Genomic DNA, 16,640 nt, shown 5'->3' on the forward strand with positions numbered 1-16,640 from the left:
TAATAGTGTATTTGTTCTCAGGCAGTGTGATTCTGTTTGTATTACAACTAAACACAATTTGACCTACTCAACAGTCAAGCATTAAGACAAAAAAATATTAAATTAAACAATCAGGCAGCTCAAAAAAGGACCTACCTGCCCTTTGGCTGACTGCCATAGCAACATAAGAATCCAAAGGCCACAAGCAAAGTCATTGCAGCTCCTGGCCAGTGGAGACAGGAATGGCGATTGCCATGGTAAAGGAAGCAATTCACCCATTGTTCCTGTGAAAACATTGTAAAATTGTGTTTTTATTGATAAAATGATTATATTGCATCATTAGTCAAAAAATTTGAGACTCTTTATAAATGAAATGAAGGGTAAACGTTTCAAAACTTGCATGTAAGAATCATGTTAAAAAAAAACAATAATAATAATAATGGTTTTTTTATATGCTTTACTGAAAAGATAGTTCAAGAATGTTTTACCTTATTTAAGCTAAGTGGACAAGGCTGGGAAGTTACCAGATGTTGTAATCATTTCAAAATAAATTGGAGTGAATGGAGGGAGGCCCTGTTTCAGGAATCCCAGGGTTCTCCTCGCCATAAAAGAGTGTCATGTCTTTTATTTTTGCATGTTTATGTGGATGCCTAAACGGCAAACCTGATAACGCGGTTGTGGATACTGGTGTTCTGTTAGCATTTCTTGGCAGTTAATACCAAAGGAGAACAGCAAATACCAAGCTCCTATTGGCCCGAAAAGGCTAATAAAAAATAACTGCTTGCTATGGAACATCTGATTGCTCAACAATGAGTACAGGGTAGAAGTTGAAGGATCTATCTATATATGGGTCATTAATTAAGGAAATCTGGACCAAATTAATAAAGTGCATATTTCTGGCTAAGCATTACTATCTGTGGCATATAAGGAAAAGACGTCGGATACTATCCAAATGGTGACCATGGGCTTATGCAGGAAGGGTTAAATGTTTGTACGTCGCCGCAAGAAACTTTTCCATCAACAAAGGCAATGACTTTAACCAAAACAGATGACAGGACTTCCTGAAATGTTCCTGACAGGACCATCTGAAATGGCCACGCAGGAATCAAACATTTTTTATTCTGCACCACACCAAAGGCCATTTGAGATGCCACGACTTTGTACTAAATACAGCTTAGACTGGCTGAGAGGCAGCACTGGTAATTCCTGTAACTGAATTTACACTTGTCAAGGGAATATCAGGCAGGATCCTGTAGTTCTTTTTTTAATATCTTTGGAATTTAATAAACTCGGGACTATTTTTCAAACTGTGTATGAGTTATCTTTATTTAATGATCGACTTCCTATCGGGCGGCCTGGTGACATGAGTGATTAGCGCGTCGGCCTCAGCTCTGGGGTCCTGGGTTCAAATCCAGGGTCGGTCCACCTGTGTGGAGTTTGCATGTTCTCCCCGGGCCTGTGTGGGTTTCCTCCGGGTACTCCGGTTTCCTCCCACATTCCAAAAACATGCATCGTAGGCTGTTTGGACAATCTCAATTGCCCCTAGGTATGGGTGAGAGTGTGAGTGTGCATGGTTGTCCGTCTCCTTGTGCCTTGCGATCGGCTGGCCATCGATTCAGGGTGTCCCTCGCCTCTGGCCCGGAGACAGCTGGGATAGGCTCAGCACCCCCCACAACCCTAATGAGGATAAAGCGGTTCAGAAAATTAGATGAGATATGAGATGAGACTTCCTATTGACTAATGACCACGTTATGATTAATTCTAAGAATTTGATTAGATTAAAATTGAGAATCATTTGAGAAAAATGATGAAGGACTTTGTATTGGTGAGAACGTTCGTCAGTACATGAAAGAGCAAGAAATCCCTGAAAAAAAGTGACTGCCATCTGCACAAGTGTGAGAAAAATTTATAAACTGCAGTGAAATATGTTAAAGAAAAATTTCCAATGAAGGAGGTGTTGGAATTATTTTATATAAGTTATCCTGATTCTGGTATGACTGTTGAAATGTTAGTTAATAGAATTGGGGATGTCTTGACCCCCTGGGAAAAGTTTCACCTTATTCAACAAAGAGGAACTACCCAGGGGGGCGGACGCCTGTCTGTTTGTCTGTTTTGTGAGGGTTGCAAGATATCAGGAATAAGACTATAAAGATGTTATCTTGAAGGGGCATATGGTCATGATCAAAGAACCTTTTGTAACTGGGAGAGATCTCTCTCCTGTGATCAGCTTGAAACTTCCTGTGACTTGGACACTCCCAAAACACAATAAGAGAATAGGCGAGGGGAGATTTTCTTCAGAGTGTTTTCGAAGGGCTGAGACGCGGACGGTCCTGAGAACCTCTCATTTTTAAATAAAGTTAACTCAAATTCTCTGTGATTTCCTTCTTTTCAGGTTGGTGAAACAAATGTCTGGTGTTTGAACCTAACATTTAATTGGTCCTTCGAGCCGGATTCCAAGATACCGGACGATCCCAGCGGGTGAGCAAGATCCAGAAAAGTCTGTGGCCACAGCATAAAGATCCTTTTTCCAGGACTGTTTCTTCCTTACGGGCTGGGGTCCAAAGGTTGAAGGGATACCGAGGACGCAGAGAATCGTGAGTGAATTTTGTTTAAAAAAGGAATGAATGAGAAAAAAGGAATGAATGAAGGCGTAACAGACCCCTTTAGTTGCAAAAACTAATTAAACTCTGTAAGATTAAATAAATGAAAACCCTGAGAATCCTAGAGCCCTATCAGGTAAAATTCAAACAACAAACATCCGCGGCGTAACAGACACCCTTAGTTGCAAAAGACTAATTAAACTCTGTAAAGGATATCGGAGTCCAAGTTGTATTGAACAAACAATAACCAGAAATTCGTGGCGTAACAGACACCCTTAGTTGCAAAAGACTAATTAAACTCTGTAAAGGTTTGCGGAGCCTTGGTTGCGAATTAAAAGGAGTGAACGTGCAAAAAGTGTGTTTGGAAATACATTTTACCATTTGGTGATTTGTATCTCATATCAAACAACAGGAGACAAATGTCGACCTCTAGTGGATGTATGTAGACACGAAACTCCGCCTGAAAAGGTTGAAGTGAGTTTACCACTAAAGGAATTTATCGACATCCTGTTGTCTAAACCCAGTGTTAGTGCACTATAGGTGCAAAGACCCACTGGGACTAAATTTTATTCAAAAATGGGTAAAGTACAAAGTAAAACAAGTAAAAAAGAGGAATTCCTCTCGGAACTTGCGTCTAAAGACTGGAAGATAGTTCATAGAGAGGATCCCGACGCGGTGGAATCCTTGCATTATTGGGTAAAAAAATATGGGTTCACTGGTAGACTAATAATAAAAGATATCCGTGAACTACAACAAAAAATCGAAAAATCGTGTAACAAAAAACGAAGTAAAATGCAAAAACAAGGTTATGATCAAACCAAAGCGTGGTTGCGAATAGCAGGGCAAATAGAAGAGGTTGAGAAAGTAGCTAAACAAAAAAGAGAAGAGATAACTATATTAGGCCTGTTAAAAAACAGTGGTCCCTCTTCAGCTCTCCTCGTGCGAGGCTCCACACGCAAGCGGGGAGCACGACGACGAGGGGGGGGAAAGGGGGCCTGCTGGTCGTGCGGCAAAGAGGGCCACATAGCCAGGGAATGCGGGGGCAACCCTCCCCGCGCACAGCGACGACATGATAGCGCACGACTAAAACAGGAGGTAGCAAAACAAATGGTTAACAAAAGTAAGGGGATAGATAGATAAAAAAGGTGGTGAAGCCCCCCCTTCACAGATGCGGACCCCCCTCAAGCTAAGCACACTCTTTGCAAACAAAAGGAGAGGGGGGGGGGTCGCCCATACAGTTTACTGCTCCCTTCACACCAAAAACAAAGGGCAGGAAAGACTACCACAAGAGAGACAGAGATAGTTGATAGTGTTATGATGTATTAGTAAAAATTATGGGTCTTTTATTAAACACTAAAATTTATATTAGGAAATGTCTAGTGAAAGGTTATTTTCCCTAAATTGTAATTGAGGTAATAGTGAGCACAGAAAATGGCTCTTATTTTAAATAAAACTGCCTTCTTAGAGCGGATAGGAATTCAGCCAGAGCTTTAACTATTGGGTTTTAGAAATATGAGAGTGATTTGCGATTTAGACTTAAGTATTAAGAATCATCCAAATTATTAATGATATCAAACATGAAAACAATGCAGAAATGGCATTTATCCAAATTATTAGGTAAATTTAGATAAAATAATTAATTTAGGATAGGCATGATTTCCCTAGGACGGAAGAGGCATGAAATGTTTTTCGGTGCACAGGAAAACATTCCTTGTTTTGCCCGGAACAGGTGAATATGCTTTAGCGTGGTTCATATTAATGACGATTAGAATATTAATTGCATTAGCATCAAACAGTTGATGTCAACCAAACAACATTAACCTATTTCTTTTGAGAATGATTAGGCTGATAGCACAGCAAAAAGGTGGTTAGCTGCCAAGAAGCCCCAGAATGGGGATGGCTCTTATCCAGTGATAAAAAATTGCAGACCACTGATTTTTGAAAATTAGTGTGAACATGAATGATTGTTTGTTTGTCTTTTTGTGTTTCTAATTGGCCGACCATCAAGATATAATCAATCAGATATCAAGGTGGAAAATGATTTAGAAATTTGAAACCAAATTTTGATGAAAATTATGGAAAATTGTTTAGTCAAATGAAATTTTAATGGTAAAAGCAGCAGTACTCCAAACGTGAAATTTGAAGTGGAGAAACAAATCTGCTATGCAAAATTTAGGAGCACTGAAAAGACAGTGCTTGATACCAAATTCCAAAGTACTATTGATTTATTGTGATAATGGCATCCAAATTGTGTTAACAGAATAATTGACTGAATTGACAAAAGTTTCCATATTTCGTTCCGGAAAAATATGGAAATCCAATTTAGTGGAATGTACCAAACGCCATTATTAACTACACGATTGGAATTGGAGGATGAGGCTAAACATATGTCTGCATAAAAGAAAAAACTTTAAGGAAACGCATTCATTTTGGGTTGGCAGAGGGAGATTGCATTTCTCAACAGGAAACATGATGAGCAACCCGGGATGAGAGTGCAAATGTTCCTGACTAAGACCAGCAGACATGAAAATAGCGGATCCATTTTGTGCTCTGTAAGAAGGTTCTCTCAGTTGAAACGTATGATGAGACAGGTAAGATAAACTTTTTGACGTAATCAGATAAAATGGCAAGCACTCCAATATTGATTGGAAAGATTATTGCTCGGGGAGCAATGCTGTAAGCAATGAGGAACTTTTTATATTGGTTTTATTGTCTCCATATAAAAAAGCGTTTCAATTGAGACTACACCTTCTTACAGATAGTTAAAGTAAACAATTGTGACTAGATCTTCTTACATATTTTTGAAGTAAACAATTAGAGAGAAAAGAGAAACTACAATGGATAGAAATGCAACTAGAATTTAATTTTATGCCTGACTATTGAAAAATATTGATTAAGAAAGTTTTATAGGAGATGATTGGCAAACTCCGAAGACAATGGAATGTTACATTTGATAATAAGACTACTAGTTTGGGATATTTTGAATTAAAAAACACTGAGGTTAATATGCAACGCAATACACATTGTTAAATGAATTGGGACTTGATTAGTATGCATTTTAAAAGTAATGGGCTTTAATTGCTCTAAAAGATACAATTATGCTAAAAATATTGACCCTGACAAACAAGGGGTGGTTACATTTTACTGGGTTCAATTCTATTTAGAATTATAAATGTGTGCATTTTGTTTCTGAATAATAATTGATGTGAATCTAAACTGTTACAGAGAACGGGAAAGCTGTTTTCCTGAGGAGAAAGCAGCCTGGTTTGCTTTTTGTATTTTTCCTATTTTTAGTATGATTAGTTAATTTGTGTAATTGTAGGAAAGAGGAAAAAACAAATATGGGTTTTGATCTTAACAAGGAAGCAGTGTTCAAAATAGAATATCAGCTAGCATGTTTAATTTTGACTGATAAGGTATTTTAAATTTTCACAAACATAATGATGAATGTTAAGCACGTGTTAAAGACAACGACAGAACACAGCAGCATACACAACAACAAAACTGAGCTGATCTCAAGAATAGTGCAGACGAACTGTACAAAGCTAAAGGCCTACCGTACCTACCAAAAATGTATTCCATAATTGAGCCATAAATGTCTCAACAGGGGGGAGGTATGGTGAAGAGGTATAAATACCTATTTTAAATTTTTTGTAGGAACTGTTTAATTTGTTATTTTATTGATCTGTAAAGAACATGGGATCTCCAGAATCATCTGGAGTGACAATGGAGCTCATTTTTCAAACAGCATAGTGCAAAACATGGCAAAACAACTGGTAGAACTAGCTTGAGATTAACACTTTTTGAGATAGTTATTGGAAGACCATTTCAACTTCCTTTATGGGAAGATGAAGTAGAGAAACTTATCCAAAGAACATGTAAGGTGCCGTGATCTTTTGTCTATCTTGCAGGAGGTGGTGTAGCCAGGTGACTGGATCCTGATCCGAGTCATAAAAATGAAGTCCTGGTTCTCTCCACGATGGGAAGACCCATTCGTGGCCCAACTCACCAACCTCCACAGCAGCAAAGATCGCTGAAAAGTCAAAGTCGATTCAGGTCAAGAGTTCGAGACAGGTGACTCTGAGTGGACTAAGTCGGACGGTGTCAAAACCCTTGTCCGTGAAGAAACTCATCTGACGTCTACTCACCAGCCATGAGCACCCCTCACTTAACCCTGACCTCCCATAGACTTTGCACCTCTATACAGAAGCCACAGTGAAAGCTGTTGTCACCCACATCACAGTGACTGGACTGTCAGTGACAGCCTGGGCGTATCTGAACGCCCCGCCCACAGAGCCTCGAGTTGGAAAACAAGTGCAGGAAACGTCCTGCCTCATCGCGGGAAAGGCAGAGCCAAGCGGTCCGCTCTTGGACGGGGACCCAATCTACATCAACAACATCGGGGTTCCTTGCGGCCTACCAGATGAGTATAAACTCGCTGACCAAATTGCACGACTCCAGAACAGGACGGAGGAAGGGTTTGCAGCCATCCATGAACAGTTGTCGGTGACCTCCTGATGGCGTTCCAGAACAGAATTGCTGTTGACATGCTCCTGGCAAAGGAAGGTGGCGTGTGCTCCATCTTTGGCGACCAATGCTGCACGTTCATCCCTAACAACACAGCAGCTGACGGGAGTTTAACCAAGGCCCTGGAGGGTCTTCGATCCCTCAACAGCAAGATGAAAGAACATTCTGGAGTCGACACCTCAATGTGGGGTGAATTTGGTAGCATGTTTGGCGAGTACAAACAGTTGGTTGTATCAGTTTTAATGTCAATCGCTGTTTATGCTGCCATTCTCACAACTTGTGGATGTTGTTGCATTCCCTGTATTCGTGCGTTATGTCAAAGGTTAATAACAAATGCCATAGAACCAGTCAAATCCGAAATGTATGCCTTATTGACATCTGGAGGCGAACCACGGGATGATGACGACGCCGACACATCTGGAGATGAGGAGGAAATGCAGTTCATAGGACTGCCTGACATGTTCCAAGATGCTAAAGATTATGGCATTGACTTTTGAGTGTAACGTTTTTCTGTTATTTTTGTGATCCTGTAATGTGAAAATCGGATAAGAAGAGGTTATGGATGATGATATTTTATAACAGAATCTGGATAAACAGGAGGGTTATGTTGGAATTATTTTATATAAGTTATCCTGATTCTGGTATGACTGTTGAAATGTTAGTTAATAGAATTGGGGATGTCTTGACCCCCTGGGAAAAGTTTCACCTTATTCAACAAAGAGGAACTACCCAGGGGGGCGGACGCCTGTCTGTTTGTCTGTTTTGTGAGGGTTGCAAGATATCAGGAATAAGACTATAAAGATGTTATCTTGAAGGGGCATATGGTCATGATCAAAGAACCTTTTGTAACTGGGAGAGATCTCTCTCCTGTGATCAGCTTGAAACTTCCTGTGACTTGGACACTCCCAAAACACAATAAGAGAATAGGCGAGGGGAGATTTTCTTCAGAGTGTTTTCGAAGGGCTGAGACGCGGACGGTCCTGAGAACCTCTCATTTTTAAATAAAGTTAACTCAAATTCTCTGTGATTTCCTTCTTTTCAGGTTGGTGAAACAAATGTCTGGTGTTTGAACCTAACAGGAGGTGAATGAGGCATGCTGAGGTAGCTGATCTCAGCATCATCAAAAAAGTTCCTTCACAAGTGTAAGGTACTTCATCAACGGTTTCCTCCCACATCCAAAAAAAATGCAGGGTAGGCTGGTTGTGCTTTGTCTTCAAAGGCAGACGCTTTTGCGGCTGATCGCAAAACAACCCAACTATTGTGTTCATCTGGGGCAGCGCAGAGCAAGTTACTGTATTTACTCGCATGTAACCCGCACACTCAAAATTGCCTTAAAATTGTTGAATTTTACAATTTCTCGCGTATATTACGCCCCCTGATTCTTAATTTTCACCTCCATATTTATGGTTTTAATAGGGAGTTGTTACTTTGAAGGGAGAATCTTAAGAAAAATCATCAGACGTGGTATTTTTGAGATACGTGATGGGTTTCAGAGTAAGGGGCAGCAAGGAGTACATGTGGGTAATACAACGGTGAAATGTAATGTAACTTGGGTTATATCTTGCTTCCCACATGCAGAGATTACACCTCCCTTTGTCACACTGCCGGTATGGTATGAGAATCCAGGTCTAATTGATCAGTTGATCCATAACATAACAATGACAATACCACACCTTCAATTCATGGGCGTACAGACAATAGCTGTAGCTACTGGATGGTTCATTTTGATTCATTTGGACAACCAAGGGGTATCCCTGAGGAGGTCAAAGCTAGAAGTGAAATTAATTCAGGGTTAGAGTCCAAACTCTTTTGGATTACTCCGGATAAAAATACAGAGTGTATCAAATATGTACAGTGGGGCAAATAAGTATTTAGTCAACCACCAATTGTGCAAGTTCTCCTACTTGAAGAGATTAGAGAAGTCTGTAATTGTCAACATGGGTGAACCTCAACCATGAGAGACGGAATGTGGAAAAAAAACTGAAAATCACATTGCTTGATTTTTAAAGAATGTATTTCAAAATTAGAGTGGAAAATAAGTGTTTGGTCACTTACAAACAAGCAAGATTTCTGGCTGTCAAAGAGGTCTAACTTCTTCTAACGAGGTCTAATGAGTTCTCTACTAGTTAACTGTATTCATAGCATCTGTTTTAACTCATTCTCGGTATAAAAGACACCTGTCCTCAACCTCAGTCTCTCACACTCCAAAGTCTACAATGGCCAAGAGGAAAGAGCTGTCGAAGGACACCAGAGACAAAATTGTAGACCTGCACCAGGCTGGGAAGACTGAATATGCAATAGGTAAAACGCTTGGTGTAAAGAAATCAACTCTGGTAGCAATTTTTAGAAAATGGAAGACATACAAGACCACTGATAATCTCACTCGATCTGGGGATCCATGCAAGATCTCACCCCGTGGTGTCAAAATGATAACAAGAACGGTAAACAAAAATACCAGAACCACACGGGGGGTACCCGGACGTTTCGTCAATGGACGTTTGGCCGATGGACACTTGGTCCCCGGACGTTTGGCCGACGGACACTTGGTCCCCGGACGTTTGACCGACGGACACTTGGTCCCCGGACGTTTGGCCGACGGACACTTGGTCCCCGGACGTTTGGCCGACGGACACTTGGTCCCCGGACGTTTGGCCGACGGACACTTGGTCCCCGGACGTTTGGCCGACGGACACTTGGTCCCCGGACGTTTGGCCGACGGACACTTGGTCCCCAGACGTTTGGCCGACGGACACTTGGTCCCCGGACGTTTGGCCGGCGGACAATTCGTCGAACGGACGTTCCGTCGAACGGACGCTCCGTCAAACGGACATTCCGTCGAACGGATGTTCCGTCGAACGGACGTTTGGTCGACGGATTTGCCGCCGGACATTTCGTCAAACGGACGTTCCGTCGAACGGACATTCCGTCGAACGGATGTTTGGTCGACGGATTCGCCGCCGGACATTTCGTCGAACGGACGTTTCGTCGCCAGATTCGCTCGCTCTCAAAATTATAATCATGAGAGAGAGAGACTTTGTAAATGTCAGAGCATTAATATCTAAATATCCAGTATCAAAATTATCAATAAGTTGCATATTATGTTATTCGTCGCCGGATTCGCTCGCTCACTCCCAGATCCGCTCGTACTGGCGTGAGTACGTTTTTCAAACTACGGTCCGCGGGCCATATACGGTCCGTTAGGCTTTTCAATCCGGCCCACCGACGTTGTCCAAATTATAGTAAAAATCAATGACCTCATTCATTTCCCTTTGCTCTGCAATACCCTCATTTCCCTGATAGATGACGCACTAGTCTAGAGCTTTGTTGGAGTGTAACTTGGAGAACAACATGCCGCTCATCACGCTCAATTTAAAGACTGCTTTCTTTCTTTAAATATGTTTTTAATGTTGAAAGTAAATTTGAAAATAAATTTCCACCTTCAATTGTGTCTTTTTTCTTACATTTCAATCCCCAGGTTTGATAAATTACATTGCGTGTCCAAATGCTCCTGGCCCGGCCAGCCCCTCTTTAGTATCCATTCTGGCCCGCAAGTCAAAAAGTTTGCCCACCCCTGGTATAAACAAACTTGCCTCTTTTATACTATTATTGTCCCAAATTAAACACATTATCAATAAGCTGCCATTGACGACGGTAGACGTCCGATTCATGTTGACTGAGGTGCAGATGCTATTTCTGTTATTAGAGCTCCATCAAGTGGATATATAACGCAGCAGTCAACATGAATAGGATGTCTACCGCCGTCAATGGCAGCCGGACGTCCGGCTGCCATTGACGGGCCATTGACGGCGGTAGACGTCCGATGAACCTTCATTCTCTCTATTTCTAACTGGGAGAACTTGCAATACAGCAAGGTGTTGAAATATCAAAATTATCAATAAGAGCACTCATTTAACACATCGGCTGCCATTGACGGCGGTAGACGTCCGATGAGTTAAAGGAGTGCTCATTGATAATTTTGATATTTCAACACCTTGCTGTATTGCAAGTTATAGAGAGAATGAAGGTTCATATGATTGCTGCTGCGCAGAGAAGACGAGAGTAGTGCGCAATTGCGCACGCGCGCAGCTTAGAGGGAACATTGGACGGGAACGTGAGTTTTTTCACGTTTTATGCAAGATACATACGTTTTTTCTTGAATTTCATTCAAAAACGACAAAATAAATTAGTTTAGCGTTTTATTTGTTGATCTTTTCTCTATTTTTAAATAAATTACTATATCGGACACATTGTTTTACCTCATGAGGTCACTGCACCATTGCGTCATGCATCGTCAACTTGCAGTTTCGTGCATGTCGTGTTTTTATGCGATTAAAAGCTGTACCCTCGATTCAGTCATTTTTTTGTCCGACAAAAGCGACTTATATGCGAGTAAATATTGTATGTTATTCATTTTGCAAAATTAATAAATAACTTTATGATCATTCTCTCTATTTTTGCGTGTTTTTCACATCTTTCTTACAAAATTGGGACATGTTGACCAATTTTAAAGGGTTTAGTTGGTAGTTATGTGAGGACTGTGGTAGGAATTAGAGAATTTACATATAAAGTACTGCTCTACTTGTGAAGTTTTCAAGTCACGAAAAAAGTTCTGGAACCAATTATTTTTGTAAGTAGAGGTATGGCTGGAAGTTCATTAACATGAGTATAAATATGTTCATTAATATGTGCTGTCCCTTATTAAATAAATCAAACTAATTTACACATACCTTTACAGAGGTCCATTTGAATGCTGTCTTCTGGTGGTGGTCCAGTAGGTTACTTAGCTGATCCCTGAGTTTAGTCAGAGCTTGGTGAGTCAACAAGCCCAAAGCAAGAGGATCTTCTTCCTATAATAGTGCAAAAGACATTTTCATTTTTATCCCTAAACAGCCTGCTCTGGTACAGATTATTTTAGGGCTGGACTTTATGGCCTAAAAATAAAATCTACAATGTTTTCATTCAAAACACACACACACACAATCAATAGCCCTTATTTTGTCAGATGTTTTACCTCACTCCTTTTCAAAAGTAAACAAAGAGAAAAAAAACGAACATATTTAATAAAAGATTGAATCAAATTTACCCTTGATTTTAATTAGTGGATGTTTACATAAATCGCCAAATTGTTAGTCACACTGATTATTAAAAAAGAAGTCTGGAAGACAAAATGAACACAACAGGCAAACTGTAATAATATATTGTCTATATCTTTGTACAGTATAATATTTTAACATACTGCTATGAGCCCTGCCTTTGAGTGAGCAAGCAAGGGAACGTTTACACGACGGGGGACTGATCATGCGCAGGAGAGCTGAAGAAGACTGCGCACAAACAGTTTAGTATATAAAAATAAATATCAGGCAATTGATTTTTTTCTGCAAAGCAGGAGTTGCCAACCCAAAATGTTGAAGATAAATTATAGCCCAAAAAAATGTTTGGAGCTGGAAAAAAATGAATAGCCTCATAATGAAGGCAACAAATGCTGTATGAATAAATATTAGCTATATGTGTATGGCTCCAGTTTTTTACCAAGGTCTACAATTTCTTTGGTGTCTGTCTTGCTACTCCAACCAAGGAAATTTCCCGAATATGGGATGAAATAAAGTTCTAATCTAATCTATTAGCCTACTATCAAAATGACTACCATATTTTCACAAGTATAAGGCGCATTTAAAAGTCTTAAATTTTCTCCAAAATAGACAGGGTGCCTTATAATCCAGTGCGCCTTATATATGGACCAATATTAAAATTGTTATCACGATAAAATAAAATAAATCAGTGGATAGGGTACGCCATCCTCTACAGGTCTCGCAACTACGGTAAACAGCCTGCGACTTCATTTTTCCCCGTGCGCGGTTCATGCTGGGATATGTAGTTCTTTTGTCAATACACCCAGTATGACGGCACGCACACTAATTTGGTGCTCGCTGCCATTCCGGGTGGATTGACAAAAGAACTCCTGCCGCTAGATGTTGGCGTCAACAGAGCATTCAGAGCTAGACTGCGAACTATATATATACATATATTATATATGGATCAATATTGAGCCGCAACAGCTCTTGCAACTACGGCAAGCAGCCCCCGACTTTATTTCCGGGGTGCGGTGAATGCCGAGATATATAAAACGGCGTTTCATTTCGGTTGAGCTTGATTTAGCACATTAATTCTATGTTCGCCGTCATTTCCAGTGGAAGTATCAACTGTGGTTCGAGCTTTCAGGAAGTCAGGAATTACTGACTCGATTAATGATGACTTTAGTGAGACGGAGACGTGCGTGTTGGATGCCGCATTCACCCACCTGTTCAACATGAGTTATTATGCTATTGCCGTGTCACGAAAATACTAATACTTTAACCTCGGAGAAAATTAAAAAAACTGTTGTTTATTCATGATGGGAGTGAATGGAGTTGTCAGAAAGCTGATTTGTAATCTATTAATAAAGTTTGTCTGACCTATCTGACTGTTTTGTTGACATTCCCTTTAGCACAGCACCATCTAGTGGATGCATAACGTAACCCCAGCCTCTACTGTAGACCCGTATAATGCGGTGTGGTAGACCAGTGTAATGCGGAGCGGTGCGCCTTATAATGCGGTGCGCCTTATAGTCGTGAAAATACGGTACATTGACAAATGAGAGATGGAACAATTAAATGTTTATTTTCCCTGCAATGCATCATGGAAACCAGTGTGGTGCCGCACACTGGTGTACCATGAGCGATGGTGTTAGGGATTGGTTTTGTTTGTTTTTCCCCCCCAGTGTGACTTGTCCCCGAGATTGCCCATTGAGTTCACCTGTCGTTTCCTCACCTCTGGTGTATCTCCTGCTTGCTGCCTCATGTGACTCAGGTGTTTCTGATTGTCTCGCAACCCTTGTCTGTCTATTTCAACCCTGTGTATTTGTCAGTCCTTGTCGGATCATCTTGGGTACCCACATGTTTCCATGTACTCTCGCCATGTCCTGTGCTCCTCGATTTCCCACGACCTATGGACCCTGCGGGAAGCCATCAGGGTGAGCACCAACGACAGCCTGCCTGTCACCCACCTGCCGACAGCTTTCCTCTCTCCCGGCTCAAGCTATCCTACCTGTGCTGTCCACCAGAACATAAGGTTCAACCTCCATCGCCCTCTGTCAATCCACACTTTAACTTTGAGTTGGACTCGAGACTTTTCCGATCGTGTGGACGGTACGAAACTGGGTAACCTGCTGGACTCAGACTCGGACAGTGACTTCTTGGTTTGTAATGCTCTCCCCCAGAGAAACATCACCCAGATACTTTTACCATGGATCTATACTTGTGTTCCAGTTTTACCATCTATAGTAGACGACTGCGTGGTGACTGATGGGGGAGCTCAGGTAGGAGTTTTAACCAGGGCCCAATGACAATCGGAGAGTGGTATTTTTCTTTTTTTGGAGGGGAAAACTGAGGTGTGACCCTTTGCGAGTCGTGAGGACGACTGTCCACCCAGAGACGGGGGCGAGCACTGGAAGGAGGAGTGGGACGGTTTTCGGCGCTCGGGCTATCGAGTCGACACTCCATTCGCCAGTAACGCTTCCTGCTTCCCACTCGCCAGTGCCAATTCAAGCTCCTCGCTTGCCTAACGCATTGTCATTGAATCCAAATGATGCGGTCCAAATAACTTTGGATCCTGCGTTCGCTCAGTTATTTTTTTCCACTTTGAAATCCATGGCTCATCACACAGCCACTGGTTTGTTTACATCAGCTACCTAAGACGCAAATCATCGTCAAAAATGTTGAAATTTTATATTTATTCTACACATTTTTCCAGCATTGGAAAACATTAAGAATATTTGTGTCATTTTTGCTCGCCTACAGAAATGTTAGAACAAAAAAAATATTTCAAATCGGTGACTGCACTAACAGATGGGTGAAAAGCTTTCTTTCTATGGGTTGTAACTAAAACCCACACTTCGTGTGGACGTTTGCGAAATCGTTTGCCCAACCCTGCTAATAACGCCTAGACTGGAAGACTCGCTGCTATCATACCATCTTGAACGCATAGGCAGGGAGGTTTACACTGCATACAACGCATGTAATTAACCTGCGTGGCCCTGTAACACATGTACATTGTCACAAGTGAAGGAGTCAGAGAATTAAACCTCTAGTGAAACCGCGGAAAGTCATTGTGATTTAGTGTTAAGCGTATAGTGGAGGTTAAGACTGCATTGAGACGTGAAATGAAGCTGAGGCCACAGCGACAAAATTGATCGCATAAACCTGCACTTCAGAAGATCTGCTCGGAAGTAGAACCTTAGAAATCAGAAGCAAGCCTCTCCAGAAGAGACATTAATGTGTCAGGTCAAAAAGGCAATGGTACCCATTTCAAAAGGAAGACAAAACGTACTACTCCTCAAACACACATTCAGAACAGCCTACCACCTGCAGTCTGGGCGAAAACTGAAGCGAATTCATCAAAATATGGAATAAAAATTGCCCAAATAATGGCCAGAATAAAAGTTTGCAGCTCTGTAAATTCTTAGACCAAGTTCACTCCATTTGAGGCAATGCAAGGACAACAGTTCCCGAGGCCGCAGCAACGGGAATGGAGATGGAGCCACTCAGATATAAACCGTACTTCATGGCACTCTCCTGTTTTGTCCGAATACTTTCAAGACAGGTGGGAGAAAAGGAGAGTGATGCGGCCGTGCCAGATGAAATCTATACAGCACCATGGGTTTTCTAAAGGTCTTAAAGAGGATGTAAAAAGCTAAGGTAAAGCTTTAAATACTAAACACACAACCTCATGCAGGGCGTGGGAGGTTTTGTCCATGATGGACATCATCTGAAACCTGTGCAGTACGATGAAGGTTATGAAAATATAGTTAGTTATTGGGAGCTTTGGTCCAAGTCAGGAAATTATGTCTCTGTCAGAATCGAGAGGTGTTGGATCATCAATGGAATCTACAGGAGGTGCCGTAGGGGCAGGCGGAGGAGCTTATGTGGAAGGTTTTCCACGCACAAGGAACATGGTGATGGGGAGTTGTGGTCACTGTTTCTTTTTTTCTATAAGTATTCTTTTGCACAAGAACATGACACTGTAAAGACGATTGACAAATTTGATCGCTCTGGGACCCTCTGTTGCAAACTGTGTGCCATATCGAAGATCTGCAGATTTCTCAAAGTAAGGCAACAATCTTCAACCTCATTGTCCACTGCCTCCTCTGCCTCTTCTTCCTCACTCCCTCATCGAATCATTTCGATGAGGTCCTCATCAGTTTCGAGGTTTGACTGGCTCTCGCTTGAGTAGTGTATTGACGTCCTCTGTTGTCATGTCCAAGAAGCCTTCAATGGCAACCAACCAAGCCAGATTCACTATTAAACCACTAGTTATTTGTTACTTTGTTAATAGATAGCGAATTAGAACAAATAAAAATGTTTTTCCAATCCAATATCCTGTTTCTGGTGTTTTTTCAGAGGGATGGAACAAATTAATTTGTTTTTAGTCCATTTCAATGGGAAACATTGATTTCAGGTATGAGAAAATCGACATACGAGCTCAGTCCTGGAAAGCATT

At 41.3% G+C, this 16,640-nt stretch overlaps 1 protein-coding gene across 5 annotated transcripts in view; it reads right to left on the reverse strand.

Annotated features, from left to right (window-relative positions):
• tmem94 (transmembrane protein 94) overlaps positions 1–16,640 on the reverse strand; it is a 201,013-nt gene that overhangs the window by 166,735 nt on the left and 17,638 nt on the right. For all 5 annotated transcript variants that reach the window (XM_077625143.1, XM_077625142.1, XM_077625141.1 and 2 more), the window contains exons 3-4: positions 11,834–11,953; positions 136–263 (exon numbers count right to left, since the gene is read on the reverse strand). In XM_077625143.1, the coding sequence (XP_077481269.1) occupies positions 136–157 (22 nt within the window). In that variant the 5' untranslated portion in view covers positions 158–263; positions 11,834–11,953. The remainder of the gene's footprint in view (positions 1–135; positions 264–11,833; positions 11,954–16,640) is intronic.

This window comes from Stigmatopora argus, chromosome 18 (assembly GCF_051989625.1).
Source record: "Stigmatopora argus isolate UIUO_Sarg chromosome 18, RoL_Sarg_1.0, whole genome shotgun sequence".
NCBI lineage: Eukaryota > Metazoa > Chordata > Actinopteri > Syngnathiformes > Syngnathidae > Stigmatopora > Stigmatopora argus.